Source organism: Epinephelus moara, chromosome 22 (genome assembly GCF_006386435.1).
Source record: "Epinephelus moara isolate mb chromosome 22, YSFRI_EMoa_1.0, whole genome shotgun sequence".
Lineage (NCBI taxonomy): Eukaryota > Metazoa > Chordata > Actinopteri > Perciformes > Serranidae > Epinephelus > Epinephelus moara.
This window is the reverse complement of record NC_065527.1, coordinates 41430876-41450780: the sequence shown is the minus strand read 5'-3', so window position 1 is coordinate 41450780 and position 19905 is coordinate 41430876. Positions and strand designations below refer to the sequence as shown.

Sequence of the window (19905 nt, the reverse complement as noted above, 5' to 3'; positions counted from 1 at the left end):
GTCAGTGAGACATAGATCTGAGTGTCGTCTGCATAATTGTGGTAGGACACATTATTACTTTGTATTAACTGGCCTAAAGGCAGCATGTAGAGATTGAACAGAAGGGGTCCCAGGATTGACCCTTGGGGCACCCCACAGGTCAAGGCCATGTGGTCTGAGACACAGTTACCAATTTCAACAAAGTACTTCCTGTCTTCTAGATAGGACTTCAACCAATTTAGGGCAGTGCCAGAGATGCCCACCCAGTCCTCTAGTCTCTGTGAAAGGATCTCATGATCGACAGTGTCAAAAGCAGCACTCAGATCTAGCAGGACTAAAACTGAGACTTTGCCTGCATCAGTGTTCAGGCGGATGTCATTTGTCACCTTAATAAGAGCGGTCTCAGTGCTGTGATGGGGTCTAAAACCTGACTGGAAAACATCAAAGGAGTTGTTCATTAGGAGAAAGTCAGTAAGCTGTTGGTAAACAACTTTCTCAAGGACTTTGCCTAAAAATGGCAGATTTGAAATGGGCCGGTAGTTGTTCAGTACTGTGGCATCAAGACTGCTCTTCTTTAGGAGAGGCTTTATGACCGCAGTTTTCAAGGCCTTTGGGAATGTTCCAGATTGTAGTGACATGTTAACTATGTGAGCGAGTGGTGGTAACAAACTGCTCAGCACAGACTTTAGAAATCTAGTGGGTAACACATCGAGGCAGCATGTAGATGAACTCAGACTGGTGATGATCTCTTGGACAGTTTTGTCAGTTACAGGTGCAAAATGAGTCAGCTCTAAGTGTCTAGGTGGCTGCAGGGTTGTTATTGGTGTTGTGGAATTGATGGCATTTTTAATGGTCTGAACCTTGTCGCAAAAGAATACTGCAAACTCATTACACTTAGATGTGGAGATCAGTTCCAACGGCAGTTGAGCTGGAGGGTTTGTTAATCTGTTCACTGTTGCAAATAAGACACGCGAGTTGTTACTGCAGTTTCCAATAATTTCAGAAAAGTACCTCTCCCTTGTTCTACGTAAGATCTGGTTGAACACGTACAACTTTTCTTTATAAATTTCATAATGAACATGAAGCTTTGACTTGCGCCATTTCCGCTCGGCCCTCCGGCACTCCCTTTTCTGTGCCCTGACCGAGTCGTCATTCCTCCATGGCGCCTTCTGCTTATTTTTAACCATTTTAACCTTCACAGGGGCAATGGTGTCCAGAACATTCAAAACACTCGAAGTAACAGAGTTCAACAAATCATCAACATTAGAACATGAGGCATTTTCAAAGTTTATCATTTCCATGAACAGAGCACCTGTGCTGTTATTTATGTGTCTCCTCCGAGACGAGAAGAGAACTCAGCTCAGCAATAAAAGCACTAGTTGCAATAAAAGATAAAATAAGATAAAATAACAATAAGATGTAAGATAAAATGGGATGAATAGATAAAATATACAATAAAATATCAAATATAGCACTATATACATACATGAAAGGGTTGTGTGAATTGATAAGCGACTAGTTTATTTAACAGCATTGCACAGATGCAATGAGATAAAAGGAATGAGATATGAGAGAACAGAATGAGTACCATGTACATGCTATATACACCGATTAGCCACATTAGCCATTAAAACTACTTACACGTGAAGCGAATAACATCGATCATCTTGTTACAATGCAATATTCCAATGGGTATCCTTTGGTCCTGGCATTCATGTGGATGCCAACTGAAATGCCACAGCCGCCCGAACCCAATTCCGGACCAAGTACACCCCTTTATGTCAGTGGCACTCCCTGATGGCAGTACCACCTCAAAAACTGTTCAGGAGTAAACCTAGGAATGTGACAAAGAGCTCAAGGCCTCTGAATTCCCCAGATCCATATCTGATTGAGCATCCATAAGACATGCTGGTACCCCACCACACAACCCACAGGACTCAAATGACCCGCTGCCAACACACCGGTGCCAGACACCAAAGGACATCCCCAGAGGTCCTGTGTCCATGCCTCAACAGGTCAGAGCCAAGTCTGATCCAAGGAGGCCCCACCATGGATCGGGGGTACCTCTGGGGTACTGGCACATCCTGCAAATGCTCGATCACTTGGGATCTGGGGAATTTTGAGCCCAGGTTAATGCCTTGAGCTCTGTGTCATGTTCCTCAGACGATTTCTGAACAATTTTTATTGAGTGGCATGGTGCGTTGCTCTGCTGGGTGGCACTGCCTTTGAGGAGTGCCACTGACAAGAAGGTTGCACTTCATCTGCAGTGGTGTTTTGGTGGGTGGACTGTGTTGAGTGGCATCCACATTAATGCCAGAATCCAAGGTTTTGCAGCAGAACATTACATTGTAATAAGGCAATCAATGTTACTCACTTAACTTGCCAGTGGTTTTAATGTTTGGCTGATTGGTGTATATATGTACCATATTTACTTTATTCATACATAAAAAAGAGAGGAATTTCTGTATGAGTGACGAGTGTATACAACAGTATTGCACATAGGATTTGTTGCAGTCCAGGCTTAAAAGCAGCAGTGATGTTAAAAGTGCATTCTTTTGTAAACTGTAGATAGTGCAGCAGTTAAGCAGATAAATGATTTGGCAATATAGGTTTATGATTCGAGAAGCCTGATGGCCTGGTGGTAAAACTGTTCTAAAGTCTGGTGGATGTGCAGTCAGGCTCCTGTATTGTCTACCAGGTGGTAACAAGGAGAATAGTTTGTGTGCTGGGTGGCTGTGGTCTTTGATTGATGATGATGTGCATTTTCTGCAGGCACTGCTTGCAAAAAATATCCTGAATGGATGGAAGACAGTTGCCAGTGATGTGCTGTGCTGCCTACAATACTATCTGTAGTGATTCTGCTCTCTGCAGAGTTCTGCTGTGGGCAGACCAGTACCTGTACCAGACTGATGCAGCCCATCAGCAAACTCTCAGTGGTGCACCTTTAGAAGTTTTTAAGGATGCTGGCATTCATGCCAAACTTCTTTAGGTTCCTGAGGAAATAGAGTTTGCTATTTGATATCCAGATATTTGTTTTTTCCCCCCTTAATTTTTCATGTTATCTCCAGGTTTTGCTATTGTCGTGCAGGTCACAGCTGAGTCACATATCGACTCTTTGCTTTGTGTGGAGAAAGGCGTGGATGTGTTGACCTTTACCAGATGGCATCATTCCATCTGATAAAAAATGCTCTGAATGAGAGGAGGCTTTTACTCATTATCAAAGTGTTGAAATAGATATTTTTCTGCCACACTCTGATCAAAGACTCTGATGAGCTGTCTGTTTCAGCTGCAGTGGGTGTTAGTCTCTTAAGAAAAAGGTCACAGTGAATTTTATCAACTCCAGTGCTGGCATTCATAATAGTGTTTACAGTCTGTCCTCAGCATATACTCCAACAATAACTATTATCTTTAGTTGTCAACAAGACTCTGACAGCTCTGTGAGGCTGTACCAAGCAGCACTGTCTGGGCCTGAAAAATGAAGTCACAACGGAAGTGCCAAACAGTGCAGCTCATCGAATGGCCACTTGAGGCTGGCTCCAAAAGCCCGTCAGTCCCCATAGACCTCCATGTTAAAATGCCCAACATTACAGCAGAAATAAACATGTTACAGCCTGATAGAAAAAAATAGATTTGGTCTTTATAGCTAATTTCAATATTAATGGCAGCTGTATGGGGGGTGAATTTTTGTATAACCCACCAATTTAAATGTTATCAAGGCTTAAAGTTTTGCATTATTAAAGGCATGACCGCTTTGAGTGACAGGCTTTCTGCAAGGCGTCACCACACTCTGCGAGTCCACCCCTTGCTCTTTCACACCTCCACCCCTCATCCAAATATGGTCACCCCTGGTTCCAAAAATCCAAGATGGGGACAGCCAAAATGCCAAAATTGAAGCTTCAAACCAAGAGTCCACAAATCAATGGGAGACTACATCCATTATTGTACTGTATACAGTCCATGGGCTATACTTTGGTACAGTGGTGCTTTGAGCTAAATGCTTCAGTCAGCATGCTTACATGCCCACAGTGACAATGCTTGCTGATTTTTAGCTTGTGTAATGTTATTAATGCTATTTCAATCTGGACCAAAGTGGTGGACCGACTGACAGAAGGTCAGTGGTTTTCAGAATGGACATAGTCTCAAGGTAGCAGATAAGGAACTTAACTTTTCCATTACTCAACAAGGGATATGCAGTTGAGTTATGTAAGGCACATCCGTTTTTACAGCAGTAGCCTTCAGGAAAAGCTGTAGTATGAAGGAGTTTTGCAGACATTTATTGTGGAATGCTGCACAGTGAAATCTCAGCCTTGTATTATTTGTTAGTTTTCAACTTACCTAAGGCATTGAGAGGATTTTGCTCAAAAACAGCAATTGCTGAGGAAGATGGGAGCCTGTCTTTTCACTCTGTCCATAATGTGTGAGGAAAAGCAATCTCTCTCTTGCCATTATTTGTCTCAAGGTGAAAAACACACGTGACATGTTGCAGCCGTCCTTGAAGACAAGGTGATCTATTTTAGAGGAGAAATCAGGCTCATGATTGTTAAGGAAATATGGATATATTAACAGTTCTTTTGGCTTAGAAGTTTGTTTTCCACTCATCTTTCTATGAAGAAAGTGACATGTATGCTTTTTGCATAAAAATTCAAGTAAAAATAATCTGTTACATAACAATTTTTTATGCAGCTTTAACCTTTCCTCCATATTTTGGAAATACAGAATAATGGTAATGATAAGTGAATGTTTTTCTTTTCCCAAAGCAGATATGTGGCAGTTTGTAAAAGCTCTATTCATTTATGAACATTAGTGAATGTCTGTCACTGATGCTCCTCGGTTTCATTTGCACAAAATAATTTCTGTGTTTATGGTTCAGAATTCCCCATCACAAAACTCTCACGGTGATCAAAAATAAACCCTTTCACTGTGCAATGAAAGGCTAATGATGAATATTGAATATAAGGTACAGTGTTTCTGAGGGGCTTGATGTGAACACAAGCCCTTTAATGTTTCTCCCTCCATTAACTCTGCAAATAGTGCAGCCACACAATCTGCTAGCTTAAATAAGGTGAATTTAAATCATACCATCAGCCAGTTGGGTCTGGTTGTTCCATATGTGTTTAACCATGTGAGTACTTCCAGGTGTGTGTGTGTTGTGCATGTGTGGATGTGTTTATCTGCATCTCGTCCAGGGAGCCTTACCTCTCTATTATTCGCTTCCTTCCCTCATTGTATCCACGTTAATGCTTCAGTGGCTTGTCTGCCCACTAGGACAGATGCTGACCTTTTTTTTTTATAAAACCTTTCAGCTCAAAATTGTGGCACCGCCTGTTAATTTGGCACCTTTTGTCGACATGCTTCTCTTTGGATCTGATCCCAGTTGAAAAGATGAAGAATGGTTTTTATGTGTGTTACTCAGAGGGAAGCTGTGAGTCATATACCCGTCCATATCTGTAATACCTTTTTACAATGGAGGGTATCTTTACATCTAGTTACTATATTTACTGCAGGCTTTGGCTATCACAGATTAAGGAAACTCTGAAGATGTAGTTTCCTATGATTACCGATAATGCTACTGAAAGATAGAGATAGAGATAATGTACACTGAAAACCAGAAAATGCAGATGTCACTTGAAAGTGATGTTGTGTGTTAGTGAATGAATTTGTTGAAAACTTATGCATTGTTTGAATATTTTTAGCCAAAGTAGCAGCATTGATCTAGGGATATAAATGATGGTCAGTTGGTCCACCAGACTACAATATCTACACAGTTATTTGATGGGTTGCATTAAACAGTAATGTTTCCCAAGGTTTTTCTGCAACCCATTGCAGTATTTTTTTTCTTTATCTTTTTATCCCAAGAGAGCATTCGCAATCAGATAACTAGTGGACAATCTCCCCTTGCTCTACCTTGACCATTTTTGTGCCCCCCTGTAATGCCAACCCTTTCTGCCAGCTACCACCACAAGTGTATTTCAGACCTGTGGGAAACACGAGTGCAGACATGCGTGGTGTACTGACAATGAATCCTAATGCCTGTACTGATCACATGTATTATATACATATATGTGTGTATATCTATATACATATATATATATATACAGTACCAGTCAAAAGTTTGGACACACCTTCTCATTCAATGGTTTTTCTTAATTTTTTTTATTTCTACATTGTAGATTAATACTGAAGACATCCAAACTATGAAGGAACACATGGAAGTAGCAAACAAAAAAGTGTTAAACAAACCAGAATATGTTTTATATTTTAGATTCTTCAAAGTAGCCACCTTTTGCTTTGATGACAGCTTTGGACACTCTTGGCATTCTCTCAGTCAGCTTCATGAGGTAGTCACCTGGAATGGTTTTCAATTAACAGGTATGCCTTGTCAAGAGTTAATTTCTGGAAAGTCTTGCCTTCTTAATGTGTTTGAGACCATCAGTTGTGTTGTGCAGAGGTAGGGTTGGTCCAAAGGTCTATACAGTGAATAGTCCTATTTGACTACTGTTCTTATCCTTATTATGGCAAGAACCGTCCATCATTACTTTAAGACATGAAGGTCAGCCAATCCGGAAAATTTCAAGAACTTTAGAGCTTCAGATTAGAGCCCACATAAATACTTAACAGAGTTCAAGTAGCAGACACATCTCAACATCAACTGTTCAGAGGAGACTGCGTGAATCAGGCCTTCATGGTTGAAGTGCTGCAAAGAAGCCACTTCTGAGGAAGAACAACAACAGGAAGAGAATTGCTTGGGCCAAGAAACACAAGGAATGGACACTAGACCAGTGGAAATCTGTCCTTTGGTCTGATGAGTCAAAATTTGAGATTTTTGGTTCCACCCGCCGTGTCTTTGTGAGACACAGAAAAGGTGAGCGGATGGTTTCGACATGCGTGGTTCCCACCATGAAGCATGGAGGAGGAGGTGTGATGGTATGGGGGTGCTTTGCTAGTGATACTGTTGGTGATTCATTCAAAATCCAAGGCACACTTAACCAGCATGGCTACCATGGTATTCTGCACCGACATGCCATCCCATCTGGTTTGCGCTTAGTGGGACCATCATTTGTTTTTCAAGAGGACAGTGACCCCAAACACACCTCCAAGCTATGTAATGGCTATCTGACCAAGAAAGAGAGTGATTGAGTGCTGCGACAGATGACCTGGCCTCCACAGTCACCTGACCTAAACCCAACTGAGATGGTTTGGGATGAGTTGGACCGCAGAGAGAAGGCAAAGCAGCCAACAAGTGCTCAGCACCTCTGGGAACTTCTTCAAGACTGTTGGAAAACCATTCCAGGTGACTACCTCATGAAGCTGATTGACAGAATGCCAAGAGTGTGCAAAGCTGTCATCAAAGCAAAAGGTGGCTACTTTGAAGAGTCTGAAATATAATACATATTCTGGTTTGTTCAACACTTTTTTTGTTTGGTACATAATTCCATATGTGTTCCTTCATAGTTTGGATGTCTTCAGTATTAATCTACAATGTAGAAAAAAAAAAAAAAAAAAAGTAAAACCATTATATGAGAAGGTGTGTCCAAACTTTTGACTGGTACTGTGTGTATATATATATATATTCACACACACACACACACACACACACACACATACATATACATATATATGTATATATATATATATGTGTAAGGGATAATGTATAATGAGCCGGTGAATACTGGGAAAATAACTCGTCGGGGTTCTATTCCCGCTTATTACACGGCTAATTATCAGTTAAATAAATAATTTGAGACAGAATATTGATTAATTATACGATTTTTATTGATTTATAAATTAAATCGAGAGGAGAGAAAAAAAAACTGCTGGCAACGGCTGAATCTGCGTTACAATAGCTACAGGGAATCAAGATCAACGATCAACCTCCCTGTCATCCACAATCTTGTGTCTCCTCTCTTTTCCGTGCGCCTCTGAGCATCCCTCTTCTCCGGCATTCTTCTCATCTTCAGCCAGTAACCATGATTCAAGATTTTCACGCTCACCAAATATATTAAAAATTATATCATGAAAATACTCCATCTTTGTATCTTGTAAATTATTATTTTGAAGCGGTAACGGCTACGTTAGCCCGATAAAAAAGTAACTGTTGTCAGGACAGCGTCCCTAGCAATGCTGGGCTACATAGCAACGGTCATTACACAGTAATATCAGACCTCTGAATGCCGCGACTGACCAATCAGAATACAGTATTTAATAGAGCCGTGTAATAAACATAACTTCAATACCTTGTTGAATGGGGTGCCTTGAAATTTGGTACAGCCATTCCATCAAGATGACTTGAAATAGTTCTGGTGATCCTCTTTTTAATTTTTTCACCTGGCATTCTTACCAGGTCAAAATTATAATTTTGGCAATATTTAAAAAAAAACCCCCAAATATCTGCAAAAATAATGGCATTCCCGCAGCCTCTGCTGTACTTTGTGTTTAGTGCTTATAAGAAAATGTTAGCATGCTAACACTAAACTAAGATGGTGAACATGGTAAACTACCTGCTGAACATCGGTGTCTTAACAGTGTCATTTTGAGCATATTAGCATGCTGATGTTAGCATTTAGCTCAAAGTAACACTTTGCCTTAGTACAGCCTGACAGAGGAGAGACTGTTGAGATATTCAAAGCAAAAATTCTTAACCTTCTCCACTTTCTAGGGCTCAACATTAACTTTTTAAGGCACTTGTAAATTTGTCTTTCACCTTTCCAGACACTAAAGTCACTCATCCGGGAAAAAGACAATAATTCACTTTCTTCGTTTTGTTGAGAGGCACCTAAAGTCGCTGTCAACTGGGAGAGAACTGTGCATGGTTTGTTGTCACAACAGGTCAGCAACCTTAAATCTGTTTTAGGATGGTCAGTGAGTATCCTTGTACTACTTTTTTGTTTTTCATGTTGTGTAATTACTTGATTATATGATTTTGCCTGTTTTGAAGTAAAAATATATATGTAAAAAAAAAAGAAAAAAAAAAAGCTCTCCTCTGTGCTGGTAATAGCCATGGCCGGAGGCATAATGTTTTTGTGGTGTTTGTCTGTCCATCTGTCCATCCGTCCCATTCTTGTGAAAGCGATATCACAAGAACACCTTGAGGGATTTTCTTCAAATTTGGTACAAACATCCACTTTGAGTCAACGATTAACTTTTTTATTTTATTTTTTTTCGGGCTTTTGCCTTTAATGAACAGGACAGAGTGAGATGGGGTGAGAGAGAGAGCGGGGGGTGACACGCAGCAAATGGTTGCAAGCCGGAATCGAACCTGTGACCGATGCAGCGAGGCGTCGCCTCTGTACATGGGGCGCCGGCACTATCCACTACTCTACCGACGCCCCAGTCAATGATTAACTGATCAGAATTTGGTGGTCACAGGTCGAAGTCACTGTGACCTTGCCCATTGCATTCTCGTAAACATGGTATCTCAAGAACATCTTGAGGGAATTTCTTCAAATTTGGTACAAATGGCCACTTGGACTCAACAAATAGCTGATTAGAATTTGGTAGTAAAAGGTCAAGTCATTGTGACCTTGCGCCATCTCATTCTCTTGAGCACAATATCTCAAAAAGGCCTTGAGGGCATTTCCCCAAATTTGGCACAAACGTCAACTTGGACTCAAGAATTAACTGATTATAACGCGGTGGTCAAAGGGTCAAAGGTCACTGTGATTGCACAAAACATGTTTATGACAAAACTCAGGTCTAGTTTTGTTTATGACTTCCAAATTTTCCAGTGGGGCAAGAAAATTTCTCTTCCACTTGCCTTACAAAAATCTACACTTGTCCCAGACAAGCCTTAATGTTGAGCCCTGCTTTTAATTGTTTGAATTACAAGAAAGATCTTTTTTTGCAGTTTTTGTGGAAGCTAATTGTTTATTTGAATCATCCTGGGTGACAACGTGGCAGTGCTGAACTTACTCTGTTAATTCCAGTGTGATAAAACACGATGTGAAACGTGTTTCTTTCATCGTGTTGGCACTGTCAACCTGGACAGGTGTGACCCCACAAGCCAATCAATATCTTACAATAGCAGAGCACAGACAGCATCTCCGAGCACAGTGAATGCACTGTGCAGTGTTTGTGTTAAACACTTAATTATACCTGCTTTAAAAAAGTGTGGTTTCTTCCCCTTTGATTTAAGAGAGTAAACTAAATATCAAATCAGAGATTGACACGGTGAGGGAAGGTGAATTTAATATCATATTTATGATCACAGACCAGACTGAATGATATCAAAGGCCATCATATCACAGTGCTGTTTGATTCAACTAGTGTCTTTATAGTCAAACAAAACACAAAGTTCAGTGTCTCGGGCAGGAAAGAGTGTAAATAAACAACAATCTGTCTGCTTGCTTGAAAGGCGAGTGAGCAGCAGCCTTACAGGAACATGACGGAAGCGATGATGACAGATAGTTGGCATTTCAGCTGTTATTACAGACATCTGGCCTCTGTGTACACATGCATTTGCTCCTGCCTTCATAATGCCAACGCCTCACTTCCTGTCCTCTACCTACAAAGCCTATAAACCCTTTGATAAAAAAAAAATAAGAGTATCCACTAAAAGCTTTTTTTCTGACTGAGAACAGGCCATTTATTCTGAGTACTTGCCTATACAGAGTCCACCTGTAGTACTTCATGTCGTGTGCATCAGTCATGCAACCAGTACAACAAGACAATGGACAGTATTGTATGACAAAAAAAATTGTCAGCACAACATTCAAATTCCCTATTGTTTCTGAAGTTTTCAACCACATCATGTGACCATACAGTTGTGCACGACAACAGAGCAACTCCATCTGTGGGAGTTGGCGGTGGGACATGGTTGAAAGAAAAAAATTACTTCTAGGGATGGGTACACTGGTACCAACACCAGTACTGCTAAAGTTATACTAATACCAGTAAAGTACTTAATTTGATACCCTTTTTGTTTACTTCATTCAATACCTCTGCGAATGAAAGAAATTGCCACCAGATGCTACATGTGTCTAGTATGGCCATAACGTTTTGATGATATCTTGGCACATGAACTACCAACTCCCTCAAATACAACATACTTGACTTCTCTTCCCCCTCTCTGTCTCAAAAGAGATACACCTTGGAGCGCACCGTGGCACTTAGGTCTAACAGTCTCTGTCCTTGTCTCAGTCCTCAGATCTGACACTTGTGCTACTGTAAGGCATAAAGTTGGCAGTTTGTGGGTTGGGTCCGGATGGTTGATTTTTGCGCCCCGCCCCCCAAACAACGATGTCATCATCAATTGGGATGTTTCACTGTGGATGTTATAATATGCCTTAGCAGACTTTGCCTAACACTACTACAGACTAAGCTACTGCAGCCCCGAAATTCCTGATTCCCATAATGAGAGTTGAAGTTTTGCTGCCTGGGTGAAAAAAAAAAAAAAATTTCTGAAGATTACTGCAGATTTGTACAGCGATTCAGAGATATTATTCTGTCTAAAAATGTAAAATAATGACATGGAAACTTTTCTATTTGAGTAACAACTTTAGACATTGTCCTAGTCAGCAAAACAAAATGCAAAATATTTTCGATAAAGGGGACTTGAATAGCAGGTACACTAAAACATGATACCTTTAAATAATTGCAAATTGAGTTGGTATACAGAAACTAGGGCTGTCAAACAATTAATTTTTTTAATAGCAGAATTTCCATAGTTAATTGCATTTTGAACTGCATGTTTAAAATTCTGTTATTTTGCATTTCAAGGCAGTTTTAAGCCCATAATGTAAAGCATTTCTTACCAGAGTGTCTTAATTGGGAATCAAATGAACACAAAGAAAGAATTTCCTTTTTGACCTTTTGTATTTTCTTTCAAAAAAGTGCCATGTAGACCAACTTAATACAATACCTGAGTCTTCTACGATGTTGACTGGTCCCATTTAGCAATCGCTTTAGTTAACTTCTTCGACGTACTTTCATCCATGGGTCTGCGGCGACTCCCACATTCCAAAATGGTACTTTGGCGGAGCTGAGGCTCGCTTGGCTGGGGTGCGCCGGCTGCACCTGGGTGTTTAGCGTGGAGGTGGTAACTCAAACTCGACGTACTCCGGTGGTAGTTAAACTCCGTTTGACACAGGTTGCATTTTACTTTTGACTTGTCAACTGAACCGTCTGGAAGTTTTTTAACGTTAAACAAGCCGTTCAAAAGTCCAGTAGCACTCTTTCTTTCCATCACCGCAGTAAGTTTACTGCAGGAAGCCGCTTTGAAGCATGACGCTGCAGCTAGAGGAGCCGACTATGGGTGAGTAGAAGGGACAAAAAGTCTTGCAAAATTAAAATGCGAGTTAAAAAAAATAAATGCGTTATGGATTGCATTAATCTAATCGTGATTAACGCGTTAACGCTGACAGCCCTAAGAAAAACATTTCAATAGAGTTAAGCAAACTTCATGTTTTACCACAAAGTGTTAAACAGACATAAAAGACCCAAATGGCAAAACAGGTTAACCCCATTCTGTTTCTGCTAAGCATTAAAAACATTTAGCAGTCTTTCAGTATACAGGAGAACACCTGAAAGGGTTTTTGCTGTGCCCTTTAATAAAAACCCCATGCCCCCAAAAAACTGAGCTTGCCTTTCATGTTTTTTATCGCTCTCTATTTTGAATAGCATATCTCGGTTTAGCAGGTAACATAGGAATTAGGAGGAATTTAGATTCTGGATTCAAGAGTTTAATCCGATGCTTTGTTCTGCTGCTGGCAGTTAAATCCTCCTCATTCAATGATGGCTTTGTTAGAAAAGAAAAAACCCAAAAGCAGAATACAAGAGAGATTTCTTTTATGTTTGTCTTGTTAGTTTGGCTTGGATTAACTTTTTTATAGAGGTTTTGATTCTTCTGGTTGCTATCGTTTGTAAGTGAAAGACATGAATCTGCGGAAAGCAGGCTAGAGGCTGTTGGAAGATATGTGCTGTAAAATAACAAGATAAAAGCCTCACGATTGGATTTTCCCTTTTTTAAAATGTGAGCATTAACAAGCTGCAGTGTATTAGAAGAAATTGTTTCATTTTCAAAGACCAAGGCCAGGTATACTGTAGGTAGAGCAATATATGAGTCATACAATAATGGTTCTGAGTCACTGACTTTGAAATGTCTGGAGTTGGAGGAAGAAAACAGAACAAGTTTGTTTAAGAATCTAGATTTATTTTTCTGGCTAATGTCATTCTTAATAAAGGTGGCAGAGAGTTTCCAGCTCCCAATGATCTTTATCAAATAAAAACTGTAATACCTGAGAATATATCCACTCCCACCCAGCATCAGCAACCACGAATAAGAGCAAAGGATATTATTATATTTCAGGTGTAAGATATTGACAGAGCGATTTTCTGAAAGTAGAAAAGCTTATCAACAATTTGTTTGTTTTTTTGTTACATATGGGATTGAGTGTCAAGTTCTTCAGCCCCATATTTTGGTGCCCTCTTCTGTCTTTCAGTGCATCAGAATCAAGGCTTCTTTTTAGATGGAAAACAATGTTGGGCTTAATAGTTTCAAAATGTCACTGGAGACTCCCACAATAAGTAAGAATGGTGGTCCATGTACTATTTAAAGCCACCATGTGTAGAGCTTTTTCATGACCATAGCATTTTTAAATAATTCTAGTGACAGATATATATCAGTGTCAGTGAGCATTGGTGGAAGCTAGCTTGTAGCTGCATACTGAAGTAAGACAACAGTAATAGTTGAAATTACCAAAGACTTCTGCATATTTGGACAATTTACCAGTCATTTTAAGTTTGGTGAAAATGTTATAGGTATTTAGACACCAGTATTATCAGCTCCTCCATCTTGTCATCTTTTCCTCTTTCTGCTTCAGAGATGCCTACTGTTTGATTGACCAAAGCCAGGCAGCAACTGCCAGAAGTTCAACATGGTCAGCTCTGCACGGCAGAGCAAAAATCTGTGCACATTCATGTAGCTGTCAACCACTTCATACCGCTACTGTTGTTTTTGCAGCAGCTTTCCCTCTGCCCCATTCCCCTAATTTCGCTGATTGATTAGCAGGTCTCAGTGCAGAGAGAGGAACTAATCATTGACATCACTTGCAGGAAGCTTAGAGTTTATGACACATGTGTACACTCTGCCTTCATGACAGATAAATCTTCTGATTTGAATCATCAGTGTAGTCATTTTTTGTTTTTATTTTTTTAGTGCTTACAAATCATGACCGGGGCCCTCACTGGCGTCATTGTCAGTCAGCTCTCACAAGCAGGCTCTACCAAAGCGTGAGTGAACGTCTGCCGCACTCTCAAAGTCGAAACACAAGTGGCAAGAAAATGAGTTTTAGAGTGGAGGAGTGATGGCCTGCTAAAAAGGCTTGTCATTGCGTGCAACCATCAACCACCAACATATGTGCTGATTTGTGCTGAATTTTCAATGCCTGTCAAGTGTGTATTGAGATGGGGAGGACAGCGCTGCCTGACAGCCTCTGAGACATGTTGGCAGTTGGCTGGATGTGGGTTGACTCCAAGTGAGGGATCAGTGTGAACAGTCAGATGTCAAGGAGCGATTATGTCACAGCAACGGTCATTTCAGCTCCAAAACAAATGGAGTCAGACCAGAATAGATTTAGACTGCACACATGCAATTTCGTCAGGCACATCCATCAAAGTAAAGTGAATGTGGGACAAATACATGGACTTTTATGGCTGTTATCACAAACTGTTCAGCTTCTCACCCATAAAAGCCACGCTAAATTGCAAGAAGGAGATCTGTGACCAACAGTGACCGAAATCTCTCTATTTAATTATATTGTTAACCACATGGGAACAAACGTCTAGAGAAACCTTTATTTACTAACTAGTTGTTTTTTTAAACAGTCAGGAAACATAAAAATTACTAGGGCGTAAAGAGGGAGTGTAGAGGGAGTAAACTTATCCCAACACATGACCAAACAGAAGTTGGTCTGTTTCTACAGAACATAACACATGTTTGTAGCCCCATATGTCCATAAATGTGTTCACATCTCTCACAGCACAATAATAACTGTAGTCCAGTTGTATTCTGGCTTTGAGCATTCGAATGAAAATGGCTTTTGTGTCGCAGTCTAAGGAGAGCTCTATTTTATTTTTTCTGCTCACATAAATAGACATTATTGCCTGACCCAATAAACAGCTGACACTTTGTGCGATGTTTCTGATTGTATTTAAACCCAAGAATAAAAGCCTGCTGAGAGAAGACCTCACCAAACACTCTGAATAAATTCTTTAAAAGACCAAACAGTGAACTGAGCCTGCAACAATCTAAAAAACTGTGAAAAATAGTCTCTCTTGTGGTGCAAAAAGGACAGTTGTCATTAACATTAGGATTTACGACATACACAAAAGCATTGACAGCCACAACTCTGTGCAACACTCTCCACTGTAGGTCTCCAACCCTCTTTGTTAATGGTGGTTTGTACAAAGCTCCACACACAGGCTTCACCTCATCACTCAAAGACAGGTGAGCTCTCCACAGAGTGCCAATACAACCACTCAGTTTACCTTTGTTTAACAATTTGACCATCAGTCTGTACATTATTTTCCCTGTTAGAACACTGAAACCTTGGACATGTGACTCACTGAGATTTAACAAACATCCAGAAAAGTTTTTAAAATCACGCACAATCTTCAGGAATGGAAAAGGATCATTATTATCAGGACAAAGGGAACCATTACAATAGTCAGTTAACAGAGATTGTTCCTTTGGTGTCAGCTGATGTTTCCAGGACCTGAGCATGTGACTGACGCACCAGAAAGAAAGAAAGATAAAGAAAAAGAAGTAAAGAAACAGACAGAAAGCAAGGAGAAAAGGAAGGGAGGATGAAAAAACACAGACAAAGAGGAAAGAAAAGGAAGATGGAAGGAATGAAGAAAGAAAGAAAGCAAGGAGAAAGGGAGGAAAGAAGAAAGGACAAAAAAGGGAGGAAAAAAGGAAGAAAGGAGAAAGTAATGACGAAAGAAGGAAAGATAAGAATGAGAGAAAGTAAGGACAAAAGGAAGGAGGAAGAAGGAAAGAATTGAGGAAGGAAGGAAGGAAGGGAAGAAACAGAAAGAAACAGAAGAACTAAAGGACGGTGGACAGAGTAAAGAAAGGAAGGAAGTAAGGAAGGGGAAATTGAGGAAAGAGGGAATGAAGAAACAAGGAAAGAAAGGAGGAAGGAGGAAAGGAAGAATGAATTAGGAATGAAAGAAAGAAGGAAAGAAAAGGAAACAGAACAAACAAAAGAATGAAAGAAAGAATAGAAATAGATGGAAAACTGATCAGAGTGTGCTCCACACAACTGATTATGCCAGGGTCCATCAGAAAATCAGTCCTTCCCATGTTACTCAAAAATGTTCAATAATTTGCATTTTTGTAAAATTTCTGTCTGTGTCTCTCCAGGTGAATCTCGGCAGCCATCAGTACCTGTTCACAGTCGATGTGAACCCGTCTGAAATGCCATGTTTCTGCCTCAGACACGATGTGGACGCTCTGGTGTGGCAGCCTCGTCCCAACCAACCCAGTAACATGTGGGAGCACATTGCTACATTCAACGCATTGGGTATGAGTTTCAACAACAAACACATGCAAACACAAACAGCCAGGTGAACTCCTGCTACAGTGGATCTAGATGTAAGAGCACACTGTTGAAGCCTTTAGACATGTTTTGTTATGTCTCTTTTGTTAAGGGTTACTCAGAGAATCATATCGTCCCCAAAGAGTCCCAGTCCCTGAGATTGCCATTTCATTACTGTGAAATGCCACAAAAGACGCTTAAAGTCTCATGAGTAAAGACTTGTCTTCTTGTGCAGTTGGTAGAAATGTCTGTCGCATCACCTACATCTGCATCCTTGTGCTGGTAGAACACATAATGCCTATATGAAATCACTTGGCAGTGATCCTTAAAGTCATGTGAAATGTTATATCAGCCACAGTATATGGGAGTGGTTTGAAAATGAAGGCAGCAAAGTCTCAGCAGAGGTCTACCCTAATTTCCATTTCTGATGAATCATGACAGCCTTGAGTTGAATTATTCATTCTTACAGCTATTAACTTTGTTTACATCCGCTGTCATGCTGCTGTGCCTCTAGTGGGTAGATGACAGAACGTGTTAAATGGCGGCAATAAAACTGCAGTTAACGACAAGGGGGAGTTCACTGATACAGCTCAAAGTCTACAAGGACACAATAAGAAATATATGGAAACAGGACCATTAACAGATCTCTCTTCTTCTCTGCAAATAAACCATTCAAAGAGGTCTGAATGATTAAACGTAACTGGATAATATTGTGCCTCCTAGCTTAGGCACTGACTGATGTATTGAAACTGTTGTTTTAATTTAACTCCACATCTCAAATCAGATACTAAGGCCATCCGCCAGTGTTCTCATTTCTAGAGCCGCTTCTGTTTCCATCTCTGTCTTCATTTAATTTATCTACTCATCTGTCTCTCCTCAACGATGGCATCTCCAACAAGTTATTTTTTTTTTTCAATTTTCCACTTTTACAGGTATGACATCTTCATTTGTCTTTTTTTTTTTAATACCACAGAGTTTTAACAATCTGCTTAGTCTGCACATCTCTTGGGGTACATCATCCAATCTGAGAGTGCAGATGGATCCCTAGTGATATCTTCAGAAATTATCTCAGTGAGGCTCAAAGGAAAATAGGCTGAATACATGCATGGTTGAACACCAATATAAGACTTTATACGACGCAATAGAAAGATGAGTGAGGAAATATTAAACCAGTGTCTGAAGCTTCTATATTCTCATATAGAAAATATAAGTTCTACACTGTTGAAATAAACAATAGGTTCATTGTGTAGAGTAACGGGTTTGGTATTGATTGTGCTGGTTGAGGTGCTAGGAGGCGACATTATTTTGTGAAACTAACCTTATCAGTCTTAATGACAGAGTTCAGCAACTGTAGAGAAAAACGTCTTTTCTTCTGTTATTGAAAAACTCTGGTGTCAGATGGGAAATCTCAGTGCACAAGAAGTATAGCTTATCAGATCAGTAGAGTGAAAGATAGTTTGTCTTTCAGCAGTGATGGAGACCTCCGTCCAACAAAAGCTCAGTTCACCAACCTCAAGTCTTTTGTCCTCTCTCTTGTTGTCATGGTGTGAAGTCACCTTCAGATTTAGCAAATACCAACGTGTTGTGCGCATCTCACTGAAGGCAAATGATTGAAGTTTAAGGGATTTTCAAATACCTTAAAGGGACAGTTCACCCTAAAATAAGAATTACATATTTTTTCTCTTACCTGTCGTGCTATTTATTAATCTAGATTATCTACAATCTAGATTATTATTTATTAATCAAAAAACAAAAGCCAGAGACTGTGTTGTATTCAGTATCTGTAAGCTGTAAATTTACCACTTCTAGGCAAAAGAGAGGAGATAACATCAGTCTGAGCCTTACAGTGCAAAGCCTCTCCTTCTCTGTGCTGCTGCATCTTGTCCGTTGCTGACTGTACCAAAGAGTATTGTGAAAGTCAAGAGTGCTCACTCTGCAGCAAAATCTGGGACCATCCTCAGAAGTACACTGCACAGCACACAGACTAGTGGGAAAAAAAAAACCTTGAAGCAATGTCAGTTTACTGAGCAGACTCTAACTGATGATTCAAATCTCTGACTTTCAAGGGGCCGCCCTAATTGAACGCATTTCAGGTATAGGGTGAACTGTCCCTTTAACCTGAAGAACTGAACAAAAAGATTGAAAGACAATGTCAGTGTTGCAGATTTTAATGAGATTTTTTTTTTAGGGCGGAAGTTAAACTAATGGTTATTGTTTAATTATCCAGAGCCTAAGGTGATGTCGTCAAATAACTTGTTTTGTCAGTTGTTAAAGCAACACTTACCTTTCTGGAAATTTTATGCTTTTCTTTGTTTAGGTTAAAATGCTATTAATAAGCTGATGGCACACTAAAAATAGAATTCCACCAGAGATAAAAACTCATAACTGTACCATTCTCATATGGTTCTAAGAAAACTCCGACCGAATGCAATGATTGGCCGAGCGTCATGTCTGTCTTCCCCACATGGAGGCCTCTGACTGACATAACCGCCGGCGTAACATCTCTTCCCCTAATGCTAATGGCTAACGTTAGCCTACTGTAGCGTAGCCTCTGAAACATTAATGTTATGATCCTTGTGCGTTTCCACTGACTAGTAACGTTAACGCTACTATCTAACGTTAGCACTGTAACCTTATTCTAAAACTCATCAGTCATCAGTGACTGCGGTTGAGTTTAAAAACTCCGGGGTTGCGTTTGACTATCTTTCGTTCAGCAATCAGCAGCGTGTTTTACTCCTCTTCTCTTCTACTCTTCTCTTGGCGTGTTACACTCGCTCTCCTCTTCCATGTATCTAACGTTGCCTTGCCAACGCCCACGTCTATCATAGAGATAATGTGGATGTAATGGAGGAGGGGGGAGTAGGCCTTTGGAGGGAGGAGGAGGAGGGGGATGGGACTTTGGAGGGAGGCGTGAGTTGTGGATGTTCAAATTTTTTCTAAGTGCTGTGTGAAATGCAGGAAAGGTAAGAGTAGCTTTAAGTCAAAAAACAAAAAATAATTAATTCACACTGATGTGAAACAGAAAAAAAATCACATCCTCAGGTCTGCAGAACTGGAAACAGCATTCTTGCCAGTTGTTTTTACCTTGTTGTTGTGTAACATTAATAGAGCAATTTTCAGTATACAGTGGTGTGAAAAAGTGTTTGCCCCCTTCCTGATTTCTTACTTTTTTGCATGTTTTCCACACTTAAATGTTTCAGATCATCAAACAAATTTAAACATTAGTCAAAGATAACACAAGTAAACACAAAATGCAGTTTTTAAATGAAGGGTTTTATTAATGAGGAAGAAAAAAATCCAAAGCTACATGGCCCTGTGTGAAAAAGTGTTTGCCCCCTAAACCTAATAACTGGTTGGGCCACCCTTAGCAGCAACTACTGCAATCAAG

The 19905-nt window shown here is 40.1% G+C and overlaps 1 protein-coding gene across 1 annotated transcript in view; it reads left to right on the top strand.

Moving 5' to 3' along the window:
- Positions 1-19905, top strand: part of nudcd1 (NudC domain containing 1) — a 73080-nt gene that overhangs the window by 49561 nt on the left and 3614 nt on the right. Inside the window, exon 9 of the mRNA XM_050034409.1 lies at positions 16343-16502. Within this exon, the coding sequence (XP_049890366.1) occupies positions 16343-16502 (160 nt within the window). The remainder of the gene's footprint in view (positions 1-16342; positions 16503-19905) is intronic.